The sequence below is a fragment of the Arvicola amphibius genome, chromosome 4 (assembly GCF_903992535.2).
Source record: "Arvicola amphibius chromosome 4, mArvAmp1.2, whole genome shotgun sequence".
Taxonomy (NCBI): Eukaryota; Metazoa; Chordata; class Mammalia; order Rodentia; family Cricetidae; genus Arvicola; species Arvicola amphibius.
The window spans coordinates 87,445,183-87,471,971 of NC_052050.1; the positions used below are offsets into that span (position 1 = coordinate 87,445,183).

Here is a 26,789-nt window from a genome sequence, read left to right on the forward strand (position 1 = left end):
AGAAATGAGGCTCCAGGAGGGAGTAGGCACACAGGTAAAGGAAGAAATGCGCCCACGGAGCAGTCAGGTACTGCATCTCAGCGGGATCCCCTCCTCCCACCTCCTCAGACCCTATACTGTAAACACTAGCACACAAGGTCTGAGAGGTGGAGAAACTGACCCGTGCCCACAGCGTAAGTGTGGCAAGGCCAGGGGATTCTGTCACTGCAAGACTGCTGAGAAGACACAGAGAGGGCAGGGGACACAGGTGTCGGGCTGGCGCTCCTGGCTTCTTCTGTGCGATTTTATACAAATTCCAGAGGACCAGCTTCGGTGTAGCTGGGCTTACAGGGCAGCTGGGGCATGCAGACTTCCAGAAGCCTGGGATAGAGGATTTAAGTGTGGATTTTACTTACTATTTGTGCAGTGCTAGAGATGGAGCCAAGGGCTTTGCACATGCTAGGCAAGAGATCCACCGCTGTAGCCACAGGGCTACCCCAGGCTCGGTTATCCTTGGCACTATTTGTGGCTGTCCATCATGGGTCCCTACTCTGTCCTGCATGGGGACAGGAATACCTGGTCCACTATCTTTCCCTGACTGCTGAGGCCACTGTGAGCCTCCTTGGGAAGACGGATTCATTTCTGAAGAGTGCATCTATACCAGCACATAGCAGGCTTTCAAGAAACACCGGCAGTATGGATGCTAACAGTGGAGGAGACTGGCAAGTGTGGGTGGTACCCAAAAATGCTCTGGAGTTTCCAAGACATTTTATGGAGAACTGAAAACGACTCCAAAACACAAACATTTAATGAAAAAGAATCAATGAATTCAACAGAGAGAACTTTTTTCTTCAGTAGATCACTTCAGAGGACAGTTAAATAACCCTAATGAATAATGGTCATATTACTAATATAAGATAATAGTAACAATGCAGTGCACAGCCGTTGACAGTTAACACCTTCAGTCACAGTAACTCTCTGAAACAAATGCTGAGGGCAGAGAGGGGAATGAATTTACCTTAAGTCACACAGCAAAGCATCCGCGTGCCCTGTCCAAATACTGTTGTCTAATCCCATTTTCCTAATATCTTTAGTATCTTTAGCTGGTTGCAGGGTTACATGGATATGGAAAACCAGCTTGAGACAAGGAAAGCTTAATATTCTGTGCACAGGTGAGCAGCACATTCCCATCAGTCTTAGCTGCAGGGGCTCTGAAATTGATACTAATGCTGTCTATCTCTGTTTCCCTTCTCAATTTTAAGACAAAGTTGAAACACCACCAAGGAGAAGCATGTTGTCAAAAATGCACAGTAACAAGGCCCATTCAGTCTTCTTGGTACCTTTGAGACCTTCTCTGGATCTCTACACTGGCTAGCAAGTGTCCATACTGACTAACAAGTGTCCATACTGACTACCGGAGCATCCAAACTGGCTAACAAGCATCCACATAAGCTAATGACTGTCCACATGGGCTGATGACTGTCCACACTAGATAACAAGTGTCCACATTGGCTAACGAGTGTCCACACTGACTAGCAAGAGTCCACGCTGGCTAGCAATCGTTCACATGAGCTAACAACTGTCCACACTGGCTACTGAGTGTCCACACTGGCTGACAAGAGTCCACACTGATTAACTAATGAGCGTCTACACTGGCTAACAAGCATCCACACTGGCTAACAAAAGTCTACACTGGCTAACAAGCATCTACACTGACTAACAAAAGTCTACACTGGCTAATGAGTGTCCACCCTGGCTTTTACACCACTGGCCTAACCTTGGGTGAGTCCTCCTGGAGCAGACAGCTCAGGTGAAATCCTGATGTTTCCTCCACCAGCTGTTTCCAGAGAGCCTGTGTGGCCATTTGCGAAATGAGGGACATTCTGCAAGGGGTTATAAGTAACACTGCTTTGAAACTGATTTGGGAGTAATTTAGTGGTCTGGGTGGCTGGTTCTTTTGCTTGATTTATTTATTTATGAATATGTATGCTCTGTCTGCATGTAAGCCTGCATGCCAGGCGAGGGTATCGAATCCCATTATGGATGGTTATGAGATACCATATGGATGCTGGGAATTGAACTCAGGACCTCTGGAAGAGCAGCCAGTGCTCTTAACCGCTGAGATGTCTCTCTAGCTCTGTCTTGCTTTTGTGTTTTAATTGTGTTACACATACAAAACATACAATACAGCTTTCAACCACATCTGGGCACACAGTCCTGTGGCCTTATGTACACTCTGTGGGTGCCCATCTCCTCTACCACCTCCACAGACTTGGATCAATCAGAGCACCAAATGGCTCTCTACCTGCCCTTCCTGGTGTCACCGCCTCCACCTTGTGACTCGGTTGGTTACTCTGGGTACCTGGTACAGGTGTCCTCTTCTCTCTGGCCTTCCTAAGGTCAGTGCACAGCGTTCAGGGTTCAGTCATCACATGAGGTGTCACAATTATTTTGTTTTTTTCATGTTTGTGAGACGGGGTCTCTCTGTAGAGCTCCAGTGACATCTGTGACCCTCCTCCGGGGAACATGCTGAGTGTGGAGGACTCAGAGCACAAAAGTTGCCTAACACAGTGTGAGGTGGACCCGTGTATGGGACTTATTTGTAAAGGACTCAGGGGTGCTCAAGCTGTAGTGGGGAGATGTAGCCATGAACCCATGAATAGGACTCTGAGGCCAAGTCCACCTTTTATCCAAAGGTGATCCTGGGTCCCGGGGAGGTGGTGGTTCGATCCCCACTGTTTAGGGCCTATGACTACCTCTCTAAACTTGAGCGTTCCCATTTGTGAAAATGGCCATGGTACTGATCTCATGCTGGCATGGGATGATTTAGTAAGATGGCACTTAAGTTGGGCACCTCACAGTTCTAGCTGAGAATAGTTGATATTAATGCACCTCTGCTGGGTGCTGCCCTGAGCACCGTGGGCATGCCAGCCACTCATCCCCAGGGCCTGCCTTGTATGTCTGCTTCCTCCGAGACATCCTTATCCACAACAGCTGAGGCCGAGTGACCTGTCTAAGGGTTTGGACCTCACTTCAGGGGTTCTTACTCCAAGCTCAGGGCTCTATTCTGTCCCCCCCCCCCAGCCTCAGCCTCAGCCTCACATGAATAAGACACACGGCCGGATGTCAAGTCTCAGTGGCAGACATGACCATAGGAGGACAGCTTTTCTAAGTTGTCAGGAAGGTGAGTCCTCATTATGGGGTCATTTTTGCTGGTGACAGTGTCCTTTCCCACGAAGTAGCCTGGGCCATGCTCCTTCCACCATGAGTCTTTACAGTGTTTCCTTTGCTTAAATTTTCCACCCTACCAGAGCAGACACCTGCAGTTCTGGATTCCCCGATGCCCTCAGGCAGCTGCTATCCTCCTCTATATTCTCTAGCAGCTGGTATCCAGAAACATCACCAAGATGTTGGTCCTGTTTTTCTGTCCCTGTGCTTGCCTTGAACACCTTGTCCTATGGTCCAAGACGAGATTAAGTCGTAGGGGACACTCTTTTCCCCCCTAAAGTAACGGTACTGATGTGGACACCATCTGAAGCAGTAGCTGCTGCCATGCACCTCAGCACAGGGCCAGGCACAGTGGAGAGAGACGAGTCTTTGACTCTGTGACTCTGGGCCTAGTTGGATCCAAAGCCAAAAGTCCTTGAATTTCTCAGATAATTCAGCTGACAAACGTGAGTTGAGATAATCCAACCTAGCTGGGTTCTGCTGTCTGTGCCATGACAGTCTGACAAAAACTGAAGCTTGGGCTAGACTGAAGCCCAGCTGTCAAATTCCAAAGTCTGGAACCTCAAGAAACTGCTGTCATGGGCTGGAGAGATGGCTCAGTGGTTAAGAGCACTGACTGCTCTTCCAGAGGTCCTGAGTTCAATTCCCAGCAACCACATGGTGGCTCACAGCCATCTATAATGAGACCTGGCGCCCCCTTATGGCATGCGGGCACACATGGAAGGAATGTTGTACACATAATAAATAAATAAATCTTAAAAAAAAGAAACTGCTGTCATGTCCTCCCTTTATCTTTCTGCTGATCCCAAGCAGCCTGGGTCTGCCAGTCATCCTACCATATTTAGCAGCTCAGGGCTTTCTTATAGCCTCTACCCTGGGGAGGGAGAGGGAGAGGGAGAGGGAGAGGGAGAGGGAGAGGGAGAGGGAGAGGGAGAGGGAGAGGGAGAGAGGAGAGGAGATGAGAGAGAGAGAGAGTTGGGGAAGGGGAGGGGAGGGGAGAGGAGAGGAGAGAGGGAGAGGGACAGGGAGGGAGAGGAGAGCTATACCTCACATACCACAAATGACCCTTTAAAATGTACCACTCAGCAGTTTTCTGTGTATTTACACAGCATGCAGTCATGACCACTATCCAACTCTAGAACACTTTCATTACCCCCAAAAGAAACCTAACAACCAGTGTCTGCCCACTGTCCCCTTCCCTTCTGGGCACAATCACCAATTTTAACTCATAGCTGGTAGCAAAAGCAGCAACAGATATCAGAGTGGCTAAAAGCAGGGACTTGTGTATTACACAGCCTCAAATCCGAGTACTATTGTACTAGCTGTATGGTTGGACAAGCGAATGAACCTCTCTGAGCCTGGGCTCATTCATCTCTGTAATCTGATAAACTGGTCGTGATGGTTAAACGAATGGACTGAGCCCGTGAACAGAGCTTTGGAAATGCTGGCTGTTTTTACTGATGTTTTACTGAGTAAAGGGGTAGGTCCAAGGCCACACAGCTGGGTGTGGCTGGGCCCAGGTCTTCTGAGTTCTCTGCTTTTCCTGTTACAACACACCAGTTCAGCTGCTCCTCCTCACCAAGCCTCAGCCCTTCCCTCACTTTGTGAGCCAAGACATTTCTTAAAAAAAAAAAAAAAAAATCAAGGCTATGTGCCAAATGGGACATGGAATCATGAAGTCACCTCATGTTGGGGTACCATGACCCCACATGGGCTGGTCTCCTTGCCTAGTTCTTGGGGACAGCCGAACTGAATGGCCTGACCTCTCACACCCCTCTGGGGTGGATATGGATACAGGGAGATTGCTTCTAGCTTGAACCGGACCCCCTAGAATTACATGGTTTTACTACTCTGCCACCACACCATCTGGGACTCCTTAAAAGTGGAGGAAGCCAGGCCTCTGGACAGCTTCACCGTGCCAGGGATGGCCACTCGAGGCAGCCGATTCTGCCCCAGCAAACCCCCAATCATTACTACACCGAGCTGGGAAGAAAAACTGACTTTTAAGAAATCAGTGAGATCAGGGGTCTAGGAATGCACAGGATCTGAGTTGGGAAGACCTGCAGTCGGACCCAGGAAGGACGGTCACTGCAGGTGTCCCTTCTGTGCAGAGGGACGATGACAGCTAACGCACCGAGCCACGTCCACCTCACTCTGCTGTCCTAACAAGTACATGACGGAAGCTCTTTCCTTCCTGTTAAAAGTGAAGGAGGAAACGGAGGCTCGGAAAAGGGCAGAGGTAAAAAAAAAAAAAAAAAAAAAATGGGCAGAGGTAACACCAAGCTGAGACTGAAGAGGGAAGGCTGAACCTTGAACTTGGGTTTGTCTTCAGCCTTGGCCAGGTTGAAATAGGGAATTCAAGCAACAGTCTAGCCACATGCTTCAACATGCCAGGATTCAGATACATTCACAGGGCTCCCTCACACCTTGGCATTCCCTGGACCAGTGTTGCCTGCTCCTCTCCACGGCTGGGATGACAGGCTGGGATGGAGTCTGACCCAGGATCCTGAATACCATCAGATCCTCTAGAACTAGCACTCAGGGACTCCAGGTTCCTGAGAGCAGGAACGACAGCTGACGGAGACCAAAGGTGCTGACGTGAGGACAGATGCTGAGCGTGTCGGCCATGGGCAAGTGAAGACGCTGGTCTAGAGTGGCCAGAGGGAAATAGAGCAGGTAGGTCAGAGGGTCCTGAGGTCACAAGACAGATGGCCAGGAGCTGCCAGTGGACACCAGGCCCTCCCAAGGTCATAGCAGTGTTTGTTCTGCGTCCCAGGAACACTGCTCCTTCTTGGAGGTGCCAGGCTGGCAAGGAGGCCCTGAACACATGCCAAGGCAAAGCTCCCAAGGTAGATGCCACTACCTGGAACAGCAGCTTAGCAACGGACAAAAACTCTGGGTCACCTGTATTATCACCCGTCTGTGTGAAAGGGCAGAGCAGCCCTGAGTGTTATCAGTCACTCTCACACGGACTGTGGCACCTGCGCAGGGCACCGGATGGTACCAGGGATCACCGCTGCCCCATGCCTCCTCTTCCTGTGTTTTCTTCTCCCCCATCTGCTCATTCTAAACGGCGGTTAGTTTATTTATTACGGGGCTGGGATCAAACTCCTGGCTTGCGTGTGTGAAGCATGTATTCTCTCCCACTTAGCGGCATCCCAGCCCCATAGCGAGTTTTACAGATAGCCCCGCTGTTTATTTATATTTAGTTCTTTTGCAGCAGAGCAGCAGAAAATGATAACTGTATGTGACCCTGCTAGATGTGGCCGCATGCTGCTCAACACAAAGCATCCCAGATGAGCTCGTGATGTTTTCAATAATTAAGTGGCTTGTATCTCACTCACTTTACACAATGCAGCAACGCCTGACTGTGTGTCATGAAGGCATTTAGAGACTGTTTTAGCTGCACAGGAGAAAGCAGTCAGGAACAGCTTGGGTCTATGTAGTCAAGGATACCTGCAGTTAATATTACCAGAATCCAAGATTCTCCTTCCCAACCCAAACTATGCCCTTGATACCAAGAATGGAAGAGCAACCCAGGAAAGTCCATTGGCTGTCATAGTGATTGGCATAGAGCTGAGCCAATGAAACACAGAGCGACTGCCAGCAACATGTGAGAAATCACTGTTAATCTTTCCTACAGAGCACAAGCCCAGAGTTGCTGGAGCCATTTGCAATCATGTGTGAGTGAGGATGAAGCCAATACCATTGAAGTGGGGACACAGACAGAGAAGTCAGGTCAGACGACAGAGTGAAAGCCCTGCAGTAAGCGGAGCAGGAAGCCTGGCAGCACTCTCCTCCCAGGACAGTCAACCACCTGGCCGAAATACCCACAACAAACCCGAGTTGGTTCTGTCACTAGTCGGGCAGACACCATGCATCCATCGTGAGATGGAGGCTTGCCCTGGACCCTCAGGACACAGCAGCCAGGAACATCCCCTAGTGTCTGAGGCAGACACTGTCTAAAGAACTTTGTCATCTCCTGAAGGACCCTGACTCTTCAGCCTCTTTGGAGCTACCTGCTTTTGGAGTAAAGGAGATGAAGCTACAGGCCCAGGATTAGCATTGTGTCACGCTAGTGAAGATGGATCCGATTGAGCTGTCCTCATGTTCCCCGGCTCACAGTGAGACTGGTGGTGCATGCTGTTCATTCATTCATTCTTTCATTCATTCATTCATTCTTTCACATACTCACTCATGCAAACATGCATCAATCACTAAGCGTGTGCTTTGTGCAAGACCTTTAATACAAGCATTAAGGAAAGGAAGGATGAGGAAAACATGGTCCCTACCCATGCCTGTCACAATCTAGAAGAGACAGATAAGCTGAGAACATCAGTATGAAGAAGCTCACAGCCATGGGTGATAGCTCCCTAAGAGCAAAGAACAAAGTCAGACAAGGCTTCCAGAAGCTGGGGACCCTGGCGAGGAAGCATCATCCAGGCCAATGGTTCAGGAAGGACAGAACAGAGCAGCATCCCAGGTGAGGGGCAGTAGTGTAAAAGCTAGCAGGTGGGGCTGGGGAGATGGTGTGCATAAGGTGTCCAGACAGACTCAGCATCCTGGATCACCACCTGGTCACTATACAAAACTTGGTTCAACATGGCTCTAGAGCCACGTGTGACCTCTAGACTGCCCCCCCACTTCAAGGGCAGTCAACAAGTACCTCTTATTTAGTTAAATGTGTCAAAACATAAGGTAATCAAAAACCTTATTTAGGCTCCAAGTAATGGATGTCAATTTAGAGTCAAGACCATGAAAAGACAAGGCTCTAAAGTCACAGCATAGGGAAAGCCCATTCACCTTCTCCCCGTCACAAATGCCTACCTGGAGGTCAAAGAACTTGCTGTACCGCCGGTAGATGGCCTCTGTGGCACCGCTGGACCACGTGACTCGGATGATGTAGACCTGCAGGGAGGGACAGAGGAGATGAGCGTTAACCACAGGGGGATGACAGGGTTGGAAAGCATCCTCTTCTGGCCCAGGTACTGGGAATTTCATCCCCATGGAACGGCGTCAGCAGGTGCACCTTTGAGAGGTCTTCAATGGGCTAGAGGCACTAGCTCAGGGGTGGGTTCACGATGCCCAGTGGGTTTCTCAGAAAAGTGAGTTTAGCCCACCTGTCTCGTCTAACCTCTCATCCATCTTCTACTATGACTAGCATCATAAAGGTCCCGTCAGACGCCAGTCGCTCAGCCATAGACTTCCCAGTTTCCAAGGAATAAACGTCCATTCTTTACCAATTGCCCACCAATTACCCGGTGCCATTCTATTATAATAACACAAAGCAGGCTAAGAAAATCCTCCATCCCTGAGAGGAGTTTGAGGCAGGAAAAACTCAGAAAAAGTCAGCTTGGCCAAGGACCAGCTGGACCAGTCAGTCCCTTGTTGTCTTGGAGCCTAGCGCCCTCCTTAACAGAAGGGGAATGATAGCCCCTGCCCGCAGATTTGTCAGGGATGGAACAAGGTCAGCGTAGGGCAGCTGCACTCCCCGCACTGTAAGGGTGCCTGGCTCTCCCCCATGTGGCTCTTCGGTTGGAGTAGTTCTTAAAACCTTCACGTTTATCAAGAGAAGTTGGGGCACTTGCATTCTCAACCTCTTCTATTACCTGAATACTGAGCCGCCCTGGTGTTTCCATCAGTGACGACTCAGGCCAACTCAGATGTCCCTCGAGTCTCAGCTTCTCCATCTGGGAAGTGGGCTAACAGCACCCGCCTCCTCTGTTTCCCAAGTTATATGAAGGGCTAGCAAAAGTAAGGTCATAAGTCATCCTAGCAACCAGAGGAGGACACGTCTCTGACCTTGATCACGTGTAACAGTACACACAGGAGACAATACGCTGATAACAGACTTGGGGAAACTGAGGTGTCCACTGGCAGGACCTTAGTGGGGATAGCATGGGTCCCTGTTGGCTCTGGCCAGCAGTGATTATCAAGGCACATTAACTTCTCTCCAGGGAGCCTCTTTCTCCATCCTGTCCAGTCCCTTAAACGGAGTACGGACTATCCACGGTGGTGTGAAGAGGTGAGCATGTGACCTGAGCTAGACCAATCAGGGTCAGTAAAGCCTCAGGCCTGGGACTTCAGCGACAACTCTGGACAAAGACCAGTGCTCCTCCTCTGAGGTTGCGCCACCTTACCACATCTGCGGTGAGGTCAGCCCCAGAATGAAACAACGTAAGGAAACTCAGAGGATGTTATCTGACCGTATCTAGTTCAGCTTGAAGCTAAGTCTACAGACACCTGTTTCCCGAGCCAATAATTACCATTTGGTCCACAGAGAGCTATGTGTAATTATAATAAATCTGTATAATTACAGTAAAAATAGCTCATCATTTTCACTTGTACATATTTATGAGGTATATTATGATCATCTGATACACATACCACGTGTAGAGATCAAATCCAAGCGTGTGCAATATATGATTGACATATATGATAGACATATATTAATCATATTTACATGTGCATATGCACACATATATACATACACATAATGGTGCTGGGGATGGAAACTGAAGACGTTAAAGCGGAAAGAAACAGCAGTACTCAGCTAAGACTTTATCTTCTAGTTGGGTAAACTGAGGCCTAAAAGCGAAAACAGTATCAAAGGTCCCTGTCCCTGGAGATGTCCAACCAAGTTTGGCTTGCTGGCTGCAAAGAACACTAACATTAAAGAATAAAAAAAAAAAAATAAAAAAATTAAGAAAGACTGCCAGATATTTTGTTTTTCTTAAAATTGACAGAAAGTAGCTTCCCACATATGGAAAGCCTCCTCCCGCATGAGCCCGTCCTGGACTCCACTGCAGCAGGCACACCGCCTTACAGGAATGAAGGCCTGAACAAATCCCACGCAGTGCTTCTAGGCACAAGGCAGACTCTGTCACGAGGCTTGTCCTAGGTCAGTCCTGCGAGCTCAGGGCTGGAGGATGGCACACACCTGCTCTGCTGCTACGGGACACTCACAAGGTACAAGTTCAGGGCTAGAGGATGGCACACACCTCTCTGCTGCTACGGGACACTCACAAGGTAATGGCTTCCCCAGCTGTGGTGCCCTTCACTCTGGAATGGAGACAACAGCCTCCCTGAGAATCAAGCATGATATGAACGGCTATGAATGAGCCTTTGTCTGGCGCCTGATACACATTAGCAGTGCTCACTGGATTCTCCCACGCTGTGGTCAACCCATGCTCCCATCTGGTTCCCTTCCCCCCTTTTTTGGCTTTAGTACCAGTTTCTCTTGGAGAATTATCTCCTTTCTCGCTGTTTTGCCATTGGGAGGCCTGTTTCCCATGCCTGGCCGCAGCCACAAAAGGGGACCTGCACCTGACCCAAACCAGGCTGACAGAATTCAGGATCTCCACTGGCATTATATTTCCCCTTGAAAAAGCCTGGTGGGAGAACACCATGCAAGGAACGATTCCATGACAAGCATTTGCTCGCACAAAAGAAAGTCAAGTGAAGAAATGGCATCTATATGGGATGTCTTTTTAAAAGCCTCAGAACTCAGGAACAGAAAAACAACTAAGTCAATTACAAGAGGCGTATAGCAGACTTGGTCAGACAAGTCACTGGACTGGACAGATGGATGGCAAGAAGGCCGGTGAGAAGATGACATTGCCACCAGCCATTGGAGCAAAGCAGACTAAACAGTGATGAGAACCCACATCATCGCTTGGTGAGTGCCCTCACCAGGACCGTGGTCACCAGCCTGTGGTGCAACTATCAGTAGGTGGAGCCCAGAAGGAGGAAGCTAGGTCACTGGGGGTTTGTCCTTAAAGCACGTGCTAGAAACCCTGTCCCTTCCTGTCTTTCTCTTCACAGCCCACGGGCTCCACCACACACTCCCATCATGATATATGTTGTCCTTACAAACCCCTGGAAATCTGAGCCGAAGCAAGCTTTCCCTTCTTAGAACTCATTACCACAGGCGTTTTGTCATAGCAACATAGCACAGGTGTGACTCTGTTAGCATGGGTAAGATGAAAAACACCGACAAGGTTGGGAATGAGAGTACGGCCTGCAACCCCGCACTTGGAGGCTGATCACAAAAATTAGGGGTTCAAGGCCAGCCTGGGCTACACAGTGAGACCCTGTCATAACTGTCACCGTGTTAGTTTTCCAGTCACTGTGACAGGTGGCCTCATATAAACAACATAGAAGGAGAGCACAGACTCATGGTTCCAGAGGTGTCAGCCTTTCATGGAGGGAGGACACGGCGGATTAGAGCCGCGCATACTGTGGTGGCCAGAAGTAGGGAAAAGGGAAAACAGAAAGGGTTCACGGCGAGATGCAGCCTCTGAGGCACACAGATGACAGCCCACTTCTGACTAGGCTGGCCTCTCAGCAATGCCACAGCACTATAAATCCATGAGAGGATACAATGCACCTATTGGTCAGAGTCCTCTCTGGAAACAGCACCCCAGACACCCTTCTGGCAAGACAAGGGGATCTGCGCAACTAACAGAACTATAGGGTTAGATAAAGTTCTTACACTGAAGCCAGTCACATCGGCTTCAGAGCAGTCACAGTTGGCCTGTGTGCCTGAGGTTTTACATGCAGGATGGGAATGGTAGACGGCACTGGCTTGTATGAACACATACAGCGTGTTCCTTCTAGTCCTTATTCCCGCCAGTATAGCCTAACATCGTTCACACGGCATCTCCTTTGGTACCAGGTATCAGCATTGTGAGGGACCCTAGAGATACAGAAAGCACATGGGAGGATGTGCGTGGGTTACATGTGAATGTTGTGCAATTTTCACATAAGTATCTGCAGGTTTTGAGGCCCGTGGGAGAAGGGGGGCTGGAACCAAGCCTTATGGGTACCAAGGGATAGCTGCACATAATATGTGCATGTATGCATCACATATGCACAAATCCATACATGCTACACCACACACACATGCGCAGCACACATACACAAATGCATAGCTGCTTCTTGCCACCTGAAGTGGCTCTGTTTCACAGCGCTGCCAGGAACAGTGGCGCGGTCTATACTTCAGCATTACTTCTTGGGGAAACAGTCATGGTCCAAGTTTTCAGGCCTTTTTATCATCAGATCAATATATAACTGTGCTAGCCGGGTGGCGGTGGCGCACACCTTTAATCCCAGCACTTGGGGGCAGAGGCAGGCGGATCTCTGTGAGTTCGAGGCCAGCCTGGTCTACAAGAGCTAGTTCCAGGACAGGCTCCAAAGCTACAGGGAAACCCTGTCTCAAAAAACCAATATATATATCTGTGCTTACGTTTAAGGACACCTTATTAATATGTAAGGTTAGTTCATTCACACTGAACTCAAGGCCAGCAGCCCCATCACTAAAGCTGGAATGAAGCTTTTCTAACTCACATGAGGCCCAGTGGGCCTTTCTAACTCAGGGTCCCAAGCTATACCTCAGCCCCAGGTTTGTGGCCGTTTAAAATACTGAAATTACCAACAACCCCCCCCCCCCCACACACACACAAATGTAAAAGGTAGAAAAAAAACAATTATCAGGACACAAGAGCAAAAACAAAAGAGCCAAATGTCATCCTGGTAAACCTCAGCTGAGAATGTCATGTATTGCTAGAAGATGTGAATTTTCGCACTTGGGGCAAGTCCATGCCTGTAAACATCCCCAAAAGCCATTAGTGTAGGTTTGGACCACAGATGATGTCATCAAGTATACAAAGTCATAAATGTAAATAATGAGGACAGAACTCCACATAAAATGTGTGTGCGTGTGTTCCTGTAGACACACATCCCAGTGGTGACTCTGGGCTAGGAGCATGGAGAATATTTTTAAATTCTGGTCTTGATGCTTTCTCATAATACCAGATGTTTTTATCCTGTACCAATGCTCTTTGATTTATGATGGGCTATATCTTTTTAAAATTAATTTATTTATGATGGGCTATATCTTTTAAAAAATTAATTATTTTTTTATTTTTATGAGCATTAATGTTTTGTTCTGTCTATCTAAGGGTATCAGATCCCCTGGAACTGGAGTTACAGACAGTTGTGAACTGCTCTACCATGTAGGTGCTGGGAATTGAACCTGAGTCCTCTGGAAGAACAGTCGGTGTTCGTAACTGCTGAGCCATCTCTCCACTGATGGGCTGTATCTGATAAGCCCCTAAGTTGAACACCTTAAGCAGAAAAGGAACTGACTCCACTTGACCTCTCCAACACTCCCACTTGGCCACGCAGCCCACTGTGTGGTGCCAGCTGCTCTCCTCAGTCATGTGATTGGCTAGGAGCCCCAGCTTCTTAACACTGCAGCGACACAAGAGTATCTGACGGAACAGCACGTGCTTGAGAGAAGAGCCGAACTTAAGACCAAAATGCACTTTTTTAAAAAAAATGATTTATTTATTTAGTAAGCATAGTGTTCTGCCTACATGTGTGCCTATACGCCAGAAGAGGGCACTAGATCTCATTTTAGATGGTTGTGAGCCACCATGTGGTTGCTGGGAATTGAACTCATGATCTTTGGAAGAGCAGCCAGTGCTCTTAACCTCCAAGCCATCTCTCCAGCCCCCAAAGTGCACTTTAAAGTCACAAGTTAAACAGCTACAAGTCAGAGGCCATCTACATTGTCTACTAGGAAGAACAAAAGACATACTTCTGTTCTGAACCCCGGGCCAGCATCTTCGTGCTTGTCCCCAAGGCCACTGTGTACAAGTGTGGCCAGTGCCACAGGGATGCCAAGTGCAGGGTGGCAGAGTCTAGCGCTGACCTCAACTAGATTCGGCTGGGCATCCTGCACCCAGAACTTACTGTGTGAGGTAGAGTATGACATCTGTCTCTGGGAACCTTTGTGTTCTCTGCAAAATGGGCCAAGGATGCTGGCCATTCTCACCTCCTGAGCTGATGGAAAGTTCCAGAATGGGAACTAAGGCTAAGTAAAATCTCAACTCGAGGATGGGACCTGCAGGAAATGTTCTCTAAATATTGTTCAATCCTTCAACCTTACCACCTTTGGCAAGTCTACACCTGGGCCATGAGCCCTGAGTCCTTACAGGGCCTCCAATAGAGCATGTAGGAACCTAGGCCCATTTCCAACATCAATACCCAAAGGGTTGGCTTTTCCAAGAAAAACGTCTGAAGCCAAAATCTAGTGTACAGCCCCTTGGGAAATCAGAGCTGGGCCCTGGCAAGCGTAGGTGGTAGGACAGAGATATAGCCAAGCCCTCTCCTGTGGGAGGGACCCAAGTCCTAGGGCAATGGACGTGCCTCATTCCTGCTCACCCACTAGCTTACGGTCTACACCTGGAAAGGCCCCAGAACATGGACAGGCCATTCCTAGGGCAGCTTGATGGCCTGCAGCTGGTACTCGGCGCACACAGAGCTATGATCTCAAAGGGTTTTGTCATATGAACTGCAAACACGTTGAGAGTTGTTCCAGGAGGCTGTGTCCTCTAATCTTATCCTGATCTGCAGATCTATTGCTGGAGTTTGTAGGGGGTTTTTGGCTTGGTTCCAACTCCAGGCTTAGAGCAACAATTGGGTGCGGCCATGAGGCTGGTCATAGGACGGTGGTCACACTGGGGGCTGCAGGGACCAGAGGCTGAGGCTTATTTACCTTCCTCACACTCTTCCCCAATGTTCTGTTCTACCATAAAGGACCAACAATCTCAGAGCAAGCCATACTGGCCAGGGGGAATTTAACACAGAGTTTCTTGGTCCTATTTCTAGCAAGAGTTACTGGCTTTCCATTTATGGTAGATGGCTACAGCTTCCCTCTAAAAGTAACGGAACTGTCTCCGTGAGTGCGTGTGAGGAGCCAGGCTGTGATGGGAATATATAGTAAGGCAGTCTGTGGGCAGAGAAAAGCTCTGACAGGGTGCGGAGAGCTGGGAATGGGCCGGTCCCGAGTTCACCGATTTCCCTGCCATTCTCTCTGCATCTGAAGCTCTGTCGTTCACAGCCCAGTGGATGGCATTTGTAAAGTCAGAAGCACTCCCCTGCCTCTTCTGCACCCGTGGGTGGTCTGCAGTGACCTGGGGGTGACTGAAAAAAAAAAACTAAAGAAAAGGCCCAAGTGGGACTAAGGCCGTTTCCCTGCAGAGGGGTTGAGAAAGACACGTCAGCCGGATGATGCTGTTATTCATTAGCAAGTCTGCCGTGGGGGCAGGCTACAATCCAGGCTGCATGGAGAGATCCGTCCCTCATACTACTGCAGATGAACTTCTACAGGGCTACACTTCAGCGGTGGAGCAGGCTCCTCCTACTTCCACGGAAGGGAATTTTCTTCTACGTTCTCTGAGATAACCTTTGGGCTCTCCAGACAATAGCTTGTTCAGAGAAGTGTCGATGTGAAGAGCTCTTAGGCCGGCTGTCAAATTGGCCTACAAGAAGCCCTGGGATCCAGCAGAGGCCAAGTGGGTGGGCCTCTGGACTGTCTACCCTGGTTTCCAAACCACATGCCGCTTTTAGTTCTTCTATATGTAGGAGAGGGTGTAACCAGCATTCTGCAGACCAAACCATTCCCTGGAGCCTGCAGACAGGGCCTCAGCTCTTGGCAGACTGCAGGGGCTTCCAAGACTTTTATAGAGGAAAACCCTGCTTTAGGATAACCTTTATTTTATAGTTAGGGAAAGTTGGAGGGAGTTGCCCAAGGCCACGTAGTCTATAGGGAGGAACCAGAAGCCAGGGCTCCCTTTGGCAGGCATTAGGGCAGGGGTCTTCCCTTTAGAATTCTGCTCTTGATCCCAGAGAAGAATACAGCTCTTTTGGGGAGGCTTGGGGGTGGGGTAGGGGCATACAAAGAACACAAGAGCATCATTGAGAGGCTGTGGCTTCTGTTCACAGGCCATGGCTAGTCCAGGGAGCCATCAGACCAGAGTGACTAATGTAGCCCTACTCTGCCACCAATGCAAGCCCCAAAGTGACTCTGCTAAGTGATTCCAGGCTGAGGAAGGCAGCCGGGGAAAGGACAGTGCTCTAGTCAGAGGGAGGAGGGAGTCCGGGTTTCTACCTCGTGGCGGGATGACTATGATGTCATTATGGATTTTGAAACAGCAAGAAGAAAGGCTATGGGTAGATACAGAAAAAATAACCATTTAAGGCAACAGACATACCGATGACCAATGTGATCATAAAACAATGTGCGCAAGTACCCGAATATCACACTGGGATCCAGAAATTATCAATAAAAAGCAGTTTAAAGTGAGTCAGATAAACTTATTTCCTTTATGGAGTATCTAGGGATATGTTTAAGGCGTCCACAGACCTCAGGCATCAAAAATCATCTCTAGCTAGGCATGGGGGTGCACGCCTTTAACCCCAGCACGTGGGAGGCAGAGATAGGTGGATCTCTCCGAGTTCAAGGCCAGCCTGGTCTACAGAGTGAGTTCTAAGACAGCCAGGGCTACATATAGGTATCATGTCTCAAAAACAGCAAAAGTCATCTCTAAAATGTCGGTGGGTTCCCCTTGAAGCTCCCACCCGGCTGTGTTTCCAAGCTGAGAGAGCCAGCAAGGACCCAGACTGAGACTGCGATCCTGCCTCTGGCAGTGTGCCGCCCTGGCCACGAGGCCCAGCGTGGACAGCAGAGCCAGGGATGAGAGGGAGGGGTCTGAAAGAGACGGGGTGCGAGAGAGAAGAAACAGGGAGGGGAGAGGAGAGGGAAAGGAGAAAGAAAATGGGGCTGGGGAAGCACGGTAGAGGACCACGGGTGCAGGGGAGTGAGGTAGCTGCAACTGGCCTCATCTGGGCCTGAACCAATAGGAAACACAATTCCAAAGCTCCTCCTGGAGACCCTGGGTTCCCTTTGGCTGCGATCTGCCAACTCTCCAGCTGTCGGCCCAACATCTGGTCTATGTAGGTCAGCGCCTCCAGCCTCTTTCTGAAACTGCAACATGCTGCAGTTTGTTTGATTTCCCCACACCCTACGGCAGCCCTGCCACAGGAAGTGCTGAAAGATGTGGATTTCTCTTAAATAAAAACATATTCAATTTATTCCTGGATAGGAATGCTGCCAAGCTTCATGATACTACGGAGGGATACTGGGTGCTAGTGGGCACTGCTGGGTGCTAACAGGGAACACTGGGTGCTAGGAGGGGGTACTGAGTGCTAGGAGGGAACACTGGGTGCTAGGAGGGAAAGCTGGGTGCTCAGTGGAAGTACCAGGACGGTAGAGGTGGGCAAGCCAAGGCGCAGGCAGGCCCGGCAGCTCTGGCCCTGGATCTGGGCCTGTTTACTCTCATGTACCACCAGGCCCAGCTCTCGCAGATCACCTGCCAGGAAGGTGGGGTCACCCTGGGGTGAGACAGTGCAGGAGGAAACCATACATACTTGAGAGCAACCAGTGGGAGGACAGGTTAGCTTCACACCAACCTACGTGCCTCTCAAGTTCCTACTCCCAGTTCTCCAGGCCCCAGGCCAGAGCTTTCCTGTCACCAAGTCAGCAGCAGGAATCACTAAACTCAGTGGCACCCCGCAGCAAGAGACAAAGAGACACCGGAGATGGCAGGCTGCCAATTTCTCTCCCTCCCTCTCTCTCTCTTTTCCATTTTTTTCAATTAGGTGAATGGCTGGAATGGGGCCCAGACACAAGAATCCGCAGTGCCCTGCACCAGTTAGGACGTGGCAGAGTTAGGGCTGCGTCCTGGCTGTCTCTGTCCGCTCTGTACACCGCAAGGCAGGGGCTGGTAGCTGAGGGCTGTGATTATACCTGGATGCAGGTGTGCAGCCAGGAGGCTGGCAGGAGGTGGAGATGACTCTAAAGGGACAGTTGGGCCCTTTGTCCGACGTGCTACTCAGCTTCAGCTACTCACAGGGCAGATACACACAGACCTGCTCTGAACCGACTGGGGCTGTGGCCATGCAGAACAGAGAATGTCACATGCATGTAAGGACCTCAGCCAGGAGCATGAGACTGTCTCTCTCATGGGTGTGGGGGGGTACTTTCTCTACCTTCTCTTGTCCTCTCATTAAGTCACCTCCCACTGGAGCCTCAAGAGACAGCCTGCATCTGAGTTGGCCAGTATTCTCTGGGCTCCCTAGATGCCAGAGCCACCCTCTCAGCAAAACACCAGAGAACACCAAGTCATGTGCCCAGCTATCACTCACTCTCACAGGACCCTCCAGCAGCAGGGCCAGCCTGTCTTACCGCTGTTCCGCCAGGGTCTGGGAACAGTGGGCTTCTGAAACATCCAATAAAAAGAGAGATGAAAAGCCCAAACAGGGCTCCATGGTCAAAGATCACAGTGACCTTTCTCAGTCACAATGCTCCTGAAATGGACGAATGAACAGCTAAGTTGCCAAGAGGAACAGGAACAGAACTTTGTGATGAAAATGTAGCCATAGGCTGAGCTTGGAGGATACCCTCACTCTGCTAGCTGCTCCAGCCGCTCTAAGCAGCAGAGGATGTATGATGTCCCCAGGTCATAGAAGCTTCGTAGGAGCTTCGTCCCATTGCTGAGACGTCTCAGGTGTTCCTTGGGAGAACTAGACTGTCCAGTGCCCTGTCTTTAGCAGCCCTTATAAGAGCTCAGAACATTAGACCAACCAGGTGTGGTGGCGCATGCCTTAAACCACAGTACTTAGGAGGCAGAGGCAGGTGGATTTCTGTGAGTCTGAAGCCAGGCTGGACTATGTAGTGAGTTTCAAGCTAGTCAACGATGTACAGAGAGGCTTTATCTCAAAAAGAAAAAGGAGCATTAGATCGAAAAAGTTGTCTGTTCTGTTTTGTGATCTTATGTAGCCCAGGCTGGCCTTGAACTCCTGATTCTCCCTCCTTCCTCTACCCTGCTGAGTACTAGGATTATAAATACAAACTTGCTGGGGTTAGAGGAGCCCGACAGTGCTTGTCCTTTGTTTGGTCATAGTCAGCGCCCAGACCTGGCAATTAACAAGTCAGGATTGGCGCTCACAGTGTGACGTGTCCCTTCCCCTGGGCACACTTGTGATGAAAGCCCCATCAGCAGGAGAAGTTGGAGCGTTGGTGAGCAGGGAAGTCAGCCCTCAGGTCCTTGTGCATGGGCACGCCTGGGGCTATTCACACGTTGGCCCATGTCCCCTCATGTTAGGAGGACATTCAGGGCCAAAGGCTGGAGCTGCTACTGGACTAGCCAGGCAAAGCATGCTGCTTGCAGACCAAGGTCCTGAAGGATGGAAACATCGCTGGCCTGGGCCTGTGGCTCCAGCTGGGCCTTGGCTGCCAACTCACACACTTCTGCACACATCTGGCCCGAGCGGCATGGGAACTTTCCAATGGCAAGCAGCAGTGCTGGCGCCAAAGCCCAGGCTCAGGACACCAACCTGCAGGCTGGCTTTCTAGGAACAACTCCAGGGCAGGCACTCAGGGCTTGTTGAGATCTTGAAGACTGCCAGGCCTTAGAAGTGCCTGGGCAATGTAAGAGGGGTTGAAGACAGTTGGGGCTGCCCTGTGTTGACAGGGTTGCCCAGGGCCATGGAGCTGATGACAGCACCCACTAGGTGTGCCACACAACTATTTCCTTTATGATATGCCACTGGTTTTTAACTCATAGAGAGTCAATAGTTTATCCAAGGTCACATATGACACATGTGACAGAGCTGGGAATGGTCCTCAGCCTGTGTGATGTAGGAGCCAAAGCCCACGGAATGTGGTCAGACACCTAAAGGGCCTAGAACAGTACCCAGCACCCAGCACCCACCGGTTGCTTAGTAGAAATCTTAGTAGGGTTTCTTCATGGGCCACAGGCCATCTGGGTACCCTGTAGAACACAAGAGGGCTAGTTCTGCTAGTGGCACCTGGGGACACTTTCCGGGTAAGAAACAATCGCTCTAGGTCTTGAGGGGTGATGGTGGCTTCTATCTGGCAACCACACTAATGATCCGTCCTCCTAGGAAACCGACCCCGTGCGGTGGAACATCTGATCTGCCCCATTTTGTAGCACACAAAAATGGCGTTCAGAGAGGCCACAACACCACTCGTCCAAAGTCACCCAGGAACTGAGTAGGGATGTGCCAGAGCAAGGGTCTGGATCCCTTCCAAACAGAAAAGCAGAGTCACATCACAGCGAGGGACCGCCTCACCCCAGCCAAGCACGTGACTACCAACGAGACAAGAGATCATGAATGCTGGCGAGATGCCCAAGGAGAAGGCTCTTGCCTGGCTCACGGGGATGTAAACTAGTACCAGACTGTGGGAAATAGCATGGAGGTCCCTCCATACTCCAGAGCTAGAACTATCGTCATACGACCCAGAAGCCTGCTCCTGGAGACACCGCCAGAGGAAGTGAAATCAGTATGTGGAAGAAATAGCTGGACCCCCACGCTCACTGCAGTACTGCTGACAACACCCCAGAAACAGCTCTGTAGCAGATGAAGGAACAGCTGAGAAAATGTGGCCGTGCACAATGGAGCAACACCTGGCTAGACAAAGAATGTGACAACTTTGGTGGAGCCGATGACATTAAGTTGCATGAAATAGTTAAGGCACAGGCAATTACGCCACAGTTTCACTTGCGCGGTGTCTTAGGGTTTCTATCGCGTGATGAAACACCATGACCAAAGCAGCTTGGGGAGGAAAGCGTTTATTTCAGCTTACGCTGCCAGGTAACAGTCCACTGCTGAGGGAAGTCAGGACGGGCACCCAAGCAGGGCAGGAACTTGGAGGCAGGAGATGATGCAGAGGCCATGGAGGGTGCTGCTTACTGGCCTGCTCATTGTGGTTTGTTTGGCCTGCTTTCTTATAGAACTCAGGACCACCTTGTCCAGGGATGGCACCACCTACCATGGGCCGGGCCCTTTCCCATCAATCATTAATTAAGAAAAAGTCCTACAGGCTTGCCTACAGCCCGATCTCAAGGAGGCATTTTCTCAACTGAGGCTCCCTCTTCTCAGATGACTCTAACCTGTGTCAAGTTGACATGAAACTAGCCAGCGCACACTGAGAAGCTAAAGACTGTGGACCTCACGGATGGAGGTGGCCAGAGCCTGGAAGGGCTAGAGACGGGATGGTTACTGGGAGATAGGATACAATTAGACATGAGGGCGGGTGTCCAATATTCTACAGTGTCACAGGGCAACCATGGTGGGTGGCAGTTAACTGTATGCTTTGAAGAAGCTACAAGAGAGGATTTGGGACATCCCCGCGCAGCAATGATGACTTATCTGAGATGATGAACACAGCAGTAGCCTGATCTGGTCATCACACACACGCATGCTCAGATGTCAGCATGTACCCCATGAACATGTGTGACCATTAGATGCCAATCAAGAGAAGAATACTGAAACAAAACAAAACCTCGCCTCTAGCACTTGGCCAGATGATGTGGAGCTGACTGCGGGAGCTGAATGAATGACATCGCCACGGAAGATGAGCACGGCGCTGGTGAACAGGTGTGGGCTGCACGATTCACGGCCAGAGAAAATGAACCAGCCATGGCCTGACCATGCCTGCTGTCCTTGGTCGTTTTCAAGAGTGGTCACTCTGTGCGGGGCATACTGGCAGGGGTGGTAATCCAGCATTAGGGAGGCTGAAGCAGTAGGAGAATTAATTCCAGGTCTGTCCAGGCTACACAGTGAGTTTCAGGCCAACCCGAGTTATATAAAAAGACTATCTCAAAAATGGCCGCCCGGTAAACATGGCAGGGCTTAAGATACCAGAATTCCACACTTGCCAGTCCCCTCACCACGTGTGTCCAACTCCTGCCCTTTGGCCAGCCAGCTGTGTGTCTTGGGCAAGTCCCCCCTCAGCCTTTGTTCTCCCTCTGTAACACAAGGTGACATCTAGCCAACTGCATGCATAGTGCAAGCACCCATGTGGCACCCAATGAGGTTGGTTATGACCCTGATCCACTCCAGCTATCTGGGTGAGCCTGGAAGTCCACAGAACTGAGTCCAGAAGCCCCTATCCTGTCAGGAGCCTGGCACTTCCCACAACAAGAAGGGCAATGGGAATTGATGAGGGTGTCACCTGGGAGATGCAGGCTGGGGTGGCAGGAAAGGCAAAGAAGCCTGTTACTCATGGACGAGTTGGCCATCCCCTCCACGACATGGCTTCCTTCACCTGGGCCCAGCCTGCCACCCACCATTGGTCAACCCGACAAGGTCTTCCTAAAACAGAGCTGTGACTTGTTCCCCAAGCATTCCTGTGTTTTGTCTCCAGTTTGCCACGTGGGGCCTTTAATAAGTGGGGCACAGTTCCAGGTGATTGGGTCTCTAGGGGACTATGTGGTTCTGCCAGGACTCCATTAATTCTATAGGAACAGACAGTTGTAAAAGGACAATTTCTGTTCTCTGGCATCCTTTCCTACCCCCGTGATAGCTCCTGACATCTACGAGGACAGCTGAGGGACCTCAAGACTGCTGCCCTATGATCTGGACGTTTTGTATTTTGACACCTGTGAGCTAAAGAAATGTTTAAGTCCCTCAACCTCTGGCATTTTGTGACAGAAATAGAAAACTGACTAATGCATACAGCACTTAAGCTAATTCCTCTCCTGTCTAGGGCCCCTTCAAGGCTCCTTTTAAAGAAAAACCAGCAAATACCATGGGTTTGTATTTAATGAGCACGATTCTAGCGTGAGGCAGATGGGTGAAGGAGCAAGGTGGCACAAATACGACTTCCACATCAGACATACCGGGAAGTCTCTTTTCCTGCATCAAATATAAGTGGTTCTCATAGGCCAGGTTCTCTGAGTACGACTGGTCACCTGTGTCCACCCTTGCTGGTTCAGGACCTGATGGATGCGGATGCTCCCATTCCAGTGAGGGCTCTGTGTGGACTCCCATGTCATCCTACACTGTCCTCTCCTCTTTAGGGAAAACTGAATAATACACAAAAACAAGACAGCTTCATGTGACTGCTGACTGCATGCCACAGTCCGTGTCTCCACAGCTCTGCTCTGTTCTGCCCTGCAGGGAGGTCCCTGGGCTACAGCTCCTATTTTGCAATGAGGACGGTATGTGGGGAGGGTAAGGAACTCGCTCCGTCCAGACAGCAACAAGCAGATCTAGGAACTGCAGAGTCTGGGGCCTTAAAGCCATCCACATTCCCACCCACAAGATGACACTCTTGGCACACTCCCCAGACCCTAGGCCTGCATAGAGAGGTTTTGCTAATGAAAATCACACCGTATCTAGCCATCCCTCTCTGCCCTCAAGGCATGGCTCTGGGTTCCCTCCAGACCCTCCCATCCACTTCAGGCCATCTCTAGAAGGCTTAAACACCTAACACGACACACACACACACAATGTAAACAGTCGCTGTACACGTTCAATACAGACATGACCATCTCAGGCCTAACAACACAGACACGACCATCTCAGGCCTAACCACACAAAACATTCCAGCAACAGGTAAACCACCCCTCAATATTTTCTTTCTTTTTTTTCCCTTCAATATTTCCAGACTATGGTTGGTTCCAGCCTGTGCACGGACTGTAGGCACAGAGGCCGACTGGACGACTTATGTTTTTAATTTGTCTTGTATGGTGAGCATCTCTCCATTTCACTAAACAAGATCGGAACAAACCTCTTTTACAAAGTTCCTTGGTCCACAGCAACACAGTATATCACATTCTTTCCCAGTGGTAAATACTTAAGCTATTTTGAATAGTTTTAATATTGAATGTCTTAACCTGTCAGTCCTTGCAGAAGCTGATTAATCTGAACTTTAGTGACCTGGACCCTCACCCATCTAGAGCATGGACATGTGTGTAACCGTTCCTGACTAGTTGTGTACTTGAGGCTGCTGGTTAACACCCCCGAGGCTTGGATCCCAGCACTTGGGAGGCAGATAGCCAGGCTACATGGTGAGACCCCCTCTTAAAAGAAGATACAGATGCACAGAGACAAGCCACATCGCTGGTTCGAAAGCTGACCGTGGAGGTAAAGACATAAGAGGGAACTGGCTGCGAGAGGACCTCTAGTTACTACCCAGCCTGCTGCTCTCACTCAGTGTCCTCAAACACAATGTTTACCCTTAAAAAGAAAATAGGGAACCATTCGCTCAGCACTTCTATGTGCCAGGAAGTGAACGAAATCCTCTCTGTGACTAAGCCACCTCAGTCATTATCTACCCTTATTTCTCAGAAGAAAGAATGGGCACAGAGAGGCTAAGCCACTAACTCCAGCTCACAGAGCCAGGCCACCTCCAGGCCACCTGGCTACCAACCTCAGAGCTTTCTACCCAGGGGCTTTCGTTCTTCTGGGGAGCTCATTTGGCAACCTCAAGTAATTGACTCCTCCACTTGAAAATGATTTTAAAATCAATAAAATACATAGGATTTCGAATGAAACTAAGTCAAACTCCATTTATTAAAATGAAAAGCAAAATTGTGAGTAGCCATGTTTATTAACTTTTTTAAAAAAAATCTCAATAAATCATGTGATACTATGATTTTAAGCAGCGATTATTTAAAAATATGCAGAAAAAAATTAGCGAATTTATCTGAAAATACAGTCACATCAGGACAGAATGGAAGGCATTCTCAAAGAGGTGTGAAAACTGAGACCTAGCCCTTTTCTAAGTCCTAGGCCCATGCTGGGGACCCTCTGCTAGAATGGCATTGGCTCCCCAGTCCCCAAGTGTCCATCTGTATTTGGCTTCCCTCACAGGGACCAGGATGCCCTGTCCCCTCCACCCTCTTCATCACAGATGTACCTCAGCAGAGGTGACCCCTTTAAGGACAGCCCTATGTCAGCTCATCGCTGCTTCTCTCTCTGGCCCTGATCCACAGCTGGCTCCAGGCGGACATTAAGCCACATCTGTGGAACTGACTGGAAGCCAAGGGTGGCCCAAAGCCACAGCTGCTGATTCACACCCTGGCCCGAGAGGAGGAAACAGTGACGCCACCTCGTGGGTTCTGGCTTGTGGGCCAGCACTGTGGGTGGAGGTTCGAGCAATTCTGCTTCATTAAGCAGAACTGAGCACGCCAACCCTGTGGGCTTTCGGGCAGCTTCCCTAGGGTGAGGGGCGGAGAGCTGCTGGTTCCCACCACTTCAGTCTAGTGCGATCCTGAGCGAACTGCCTGGCCTTTCTAACAACCTCGGTCTCCACAGGTGTGTGAAGCTGAAGAGGACAGTCTCACATGTCATTCGTGCACGGTGTCACCTGCCCAGTCCAAGCCTCCTCCTTCCAGCCCCAGCGCCCTTTGACCTCAGCTGCCCACTACTTGAAGTAAATGTAGGACTGTCAATCAGGATATCCCACCTCCACCAGGAAGACGGCCAGGTGATCTGGCCAATTGGAGTCCCTCTTAAAGCTGTGGCAGCAGATGCTTCTGGGGGTGCTAATGTCACTCACGTCCCATTTGCTCAGAGATGGGGAGCAGAGAGGTCCATCTGGTTCTGTACATTACTGTGGTTCAAGTTGGTCAGGCTGTGTGTGTGTGTGTGTGTGTGTGTGTGTGTGTGTGTGTGTTTCTCGGTCACTTACTGAGGATCAGCTTTTTAGTCTGGAACACTGTCTTACACATTCAGTGGCATTAGGTCTGAGACCCTTGAGCACGTGAGATACACTCAGGTCATTGAAAGTTACTGCCTGACATTATTATCATAATTAGCAATAAAAATGTCGTTAATTTCTGAAAGCAAAACAGACTTAGAGTTATTAGCACACCGCTCAAATGTCCAAATCCTAGTGGCTTTTCCACTGTCCCCTGAAGAGTCAGTCCTGGCTCCACTGTCCACATGGGCTCTGCCCTCTTCCTGCTCCTGGGATGCAGGCAGGAGGCCCAAAGAACCATCTTCCCTCGGAGGATCAGCTTCTCTCTGAGGATCAGCTTCTCTCTGAGGATCAGTTTCCCTATGAAGATCAGCTTCTCTCTGAGGATCAGCTTCTCTCTGAGGATCAGTTTCCCTCTGAAGATCAGCTTCTCTCCGAGGATCAGCTTCTCTCTCTGCTCAGTGGCTTTCACTGTGCATATCGTCCATGCAGAGCACAGAAGCCTCAGTTCCAGTCCACATCCATGGAACCAGATGCCCAGGTCTCTTAATTTCCTATCCATGGCTTCTATCTTCACTTCTCACATCACTTCTGCTTGCCCAATCTTGTCTGTCTTCGCTGCCAAACCTTTCTTACCCTTGTCCACTGGGCATCACCCCTCCCATACTGGTGATCAGCCTCAGGTTATCTCCCCAGTGTTTACCTTCATGGGGTCCAGGGCCTGAAGCAGCCCCAGGTGATCTGTCTGTCTGCCCTCTTTCCTGGAGATCCTCTGCTTATTTGGACACTGTCCCTGCATTTTTGGAGTACCTGGCCCCTGGGTGCCTTGTGTTTGTCCATGGATTCTCAGGACACAGTAGACTTCCCGGTAGGAAGAAGCTGGAGTGCTGTTTTCAGAGAGGAATCTCTGGCAACACTGTATGAAGCGCAGTGCCCAGTAGAACTTAATTTCAGCTAAGTGATGAATCACCGTTGAGTGCCAGTACGGTCCAGATACTGCTTACACATTATCTGGAACTCATATTGTACTGGGTGTACTGGGTTCTCATTTGCTCAGTCAGGATGGGCCAAGACAGGGCTGCAGAGGCTGATGGTGGAGTTCCGCTCCCTCCACCCCCTCCTCTCTGTAGCTCGTCAAGAAACCTTGGGCCAGCAAGCAAGAGGGAGGAGCCCTGCAGCTTGGGTATGGTGCAGCGGGACCACCGCTTCTAGTGAAACA

At 49.9% G+C, this 26,789-nt stretch overlaps 1 protein-coding gene across 1 annotated transcript in view; it reads right to left on the reverse strand.

The window, feature by feature from the left end:
- Sh3pxd2b (SH3 and PX domains 2B) overlaps positions 1–26,789 on the reverse strand; it is an 83,524-nt gene that overhangs the window by 48,609 nt on the left and 8,126 nt on the right. The window contains exon 2 of the mRNA XM_038327157.1: positions 8,035–8,115. Within this exon, the coding sequence (XP_038183085.1) occupies positions 8,035–8,115 (81 nt within the window). The remainder of the gene's footprint in view (positions 1–8,034; positions 8,116–26,789) is intronic.